Raw genomic sequence first — 2,709 nt, forward strand, 5'->3', positions numbered from 1 at the left:
ATCCTGGGACAGTGTATCCAACAGTTTAGCACAAAATGCAGCAATGCATAGGAACTCAGTTCTAATTGACTATCTTAGGAGGAAAGCATTTCAACAGAGAATAACACCAAAAGACCACATATGAAAAGTTTCTAGAATGAAACACCCTTGAGCCTTTTGATGGTAGACATCTACAGCTCAAGGAACCCTTTATCCAAATATAAAGCAAACAATCGTGCAGAAAGTGAAAACAGGCTGCCAGTAAATGATTTTACACAACATTGCTTCAGACCATTGAAGAGCAGATAGCTAGAGTAAAAGCATTGAACTGCTAAAAGATTTATGAACAACTGAAAAATGTACACATATATGCATTGGGGCAGATCAATTTTCCATGCAATACCAGAAAGAAACGCGTACCAACCAGCAAATAACATGACAAAGTAACCCATAACGATGTCCACAAACCAACACAAATAAAGACTTGCACACTGGAGCTAACAATGGAATCCTCGCCAATCAACTAGAAATATAAAGTTCCTTGGACTGTGACAATGTCCTATCATGCCCTGAACCATTTTTATCAATGAAGGACACTAGACAGGACAAAGCTGCCACACTTAAACCAGGACGCATGGACAGAAGGAGAAGAATCATACTTGATTACATAAACAATCACTTCAGTCCATGGCACTTAGATCTTATCAAGCTTCTCTGCCTTGACAACTGGGTTGGCTTTAGCAATAGCATCACGAGCAGCAGTCCGATAATCAAAGGGGCAGTCATGCTTGTCAGAGTAACGATGAATTGCACAGAACAGGTCTCCACATCTACAACCGAACCCTGTTAAACCAACACGCTTTCGGCAAGCGGTACACCTACTGGGTCCCTCATTTGCCTTCATCTCAGAAGGCTTGCTTGAAGCAGTGGATGGTTCTGTGGAGATGATTTTCACCTCTACAGGTGCAGCTTGTACATCAACGGCACCAGCAACCACAGGTTCTTTTCCATTCCCGCTAGAGTTTCCATTCACAATGCTTTCAATGGATGATGCTGCCAGTTGGGCTTGTTGCTGGTTCAGGATGATGTCCTTGTGGCACTTGGAACACATGTTCATTGTAGCAGCACTTCCAAAGAAGCCACAGTTGTTAATGCAGAGGATGGGGCCCTCTGGAGCTTGGCATCCAGTCTCATCATGAGACTCCATCTTCTCAAAAGTCCTGCAAGGAAATCACCACATGATATACAACCAGAGCACACGAGCAAACACCACAACCCTTTCGCTGCCAGACAGATGCTAATTTTCATAAGATATAAGCACAATCCTTTACATACACACCGAGCGCATGCATCCTTTGGTTCAAGCATACAAATAGGATGTTCAACTACCTAATAGCAAATAGGAAAAAGAAAAGGCGAAACAAGGTTATGCAAAACGAGCAACTAATTTTTACCTACAACGTCAAGGGCACCCCAGTTCACAAGTAACTGAAGTTTCCACACAAACAGGACATAGGCTCTCTCTTCCTTCCATAAAGGGGAAAGCAAAGGAGACAGAAGACAGCGCCAAATGAGAAGAGATTCATATGCATGAGCAGAGAGAGTTTAAACAGCTAGAAAGTCATGCCTTCCTATGCAAGAACAATAAATGAGGGACCTTCTCATGCAACACACATCCTCCCCGTCCTGAAGTTCCCAGTCAAGAGCCACACTATCTGCTGCTTTTTTTACTCAAACCAAGCACCTTCCTCTTCGGAGAGAGAGACAGAGAGAATCATTACCAAAACAAACATCCATAGGTAAAATAAAACCTTCCCAGCTTCAGCGTAACTCCTAATTACCTAAAATGTCATCTATCTATCACTTTGAGGAATTGTTACTCGTCAAAATTGAAACAAAAACAATCGTTTTCACCTTATAAAATGACACCCCAGATGCCCAAAACAGCATCTAAACCGATCAATATCTGTGAAAACAGACATAAACACATAATTGACAATTAAAGCATAAATGTTTACCATCAATTTTACTCCAAAACGCTAAAAAGTCAATAAATCATTGAGAAATTCACTTCGAACATGCATGGTAAACATAAAACACTCAGTTTCTCCATTAATACACGGAATTCAGCATCCAGAAGCCATGATATGCAAAGTTTTCATTTAAATTAATTAATCAGGATTCCATTTCATTTACTTTCTCATCGGTTTCAATTAAAACACAAATAATAATACCAAAAAAATGTTTAAAAAAAATAAACCCACTAACCTCTTTAATAATTCTGGCCGATCTTGACTAACAAAATCGAACCAGGTAGTTTCTATCAAGCTAGAAGCAAGAAAAAATAATCAAAATTCAATTAGAAAAAAATATCAATTAAATTAATAAATCTAGAAGAAGACCAAAAAAAATCAGAGACAACCATACCTTAATCAAAGAGATAGAATCAATCGTGGGTTATATCGAAGAAATCGAGACCAGAGAAAGAGGAAGGGAGACGGAGAGAGATTGGGTTATTTTCGGTGGTGTTTGTTTTTTATATTTTTGGTATTTTTAATTTTCTAATACTAGTTTTTCTGTATATATACATATATCTATTTAGGGCTGATGGTGTTTATTTGGTCCTTTTACTCTCTATCTTATCTTATTTGGATCCTTTTATTATTATTTTTTCAAATGTCATCTTTATAACTCTTTATTTATGGATTCATGAGCTCGGTATAATATTAA

The 2,709-nt window shown here is 38.4% G+C and overlaps 1 protein-coding gene across 4 annotated transcripts; it reads right to left on the bottom strand.

The window, feature by feature from the left end:
- Positions 1-289: 289 nt before the first annotated feature.
- Positions 290-2,560, bottom strand: LOC118051948 (zinc finger A20 and AN1 domain-containing stress-associated protein 8). Of its 4 annotated transcripts, XM_073405458.1 has the most exons (4): positions 2,407-2,560; positions 2,248-2,307; positions 1,894-1,945; positions 290-1,199 (listed from the first exon to the last, which is right to left on the bottom strand). In XM_073405458.1, exon 4 carries the CDS (start codon positions 1,184-1,186, stop codon positions 674-676), a length of 513 nt encoding a protein of 170 aa, XP_073261559.1. In that variant the 5' UTR covers positions 1,187-1,199; positions 1,894-1,945; positions 2,248-2,307; positions 2,407-2,560; the 3' UTR covers positions 290-673. The 4 variants fall into 4 exon arrangements, with proteins under 4 accessions (XP_073261559.1, XP_034918638.1, XP_034918645.1 ...); XM_035062747.2 differs by lacking the exon at positions 1,894-1,945; XM_035062754.1 differs by lacking the exons at positions 1,894-1,945; positions 2,248-2,307 and having other exon boundaries at positions 2,407-2,552.
- Between the last annotated feature and the right edge of the window lie 149 nt (positions 2,561-2,709).

Source organism: Populus alba, chromosome 16, assembly GCF_005239225.2.
Source record: "Populus alba chromosome 16, ASM523922v2, whole genome shotgun sequence".
Taxonomy (NCBI): Eukaryota; Viridiplantae; Streptophyta; class Magnoliopsida; order Malpighiales; family Salicaceae; genus Populus; species Populus alba.

Bases quoted from the DNA above. Each gene is read 5' to 3' on its own strand.
- LOC118051948 (XM_035062747.2), bottom strand. From the start codon at position 1,186: ATGGAGTCTCATGATGAGACTGGATGCCAAGCTCCAGAGGGCCCCATC.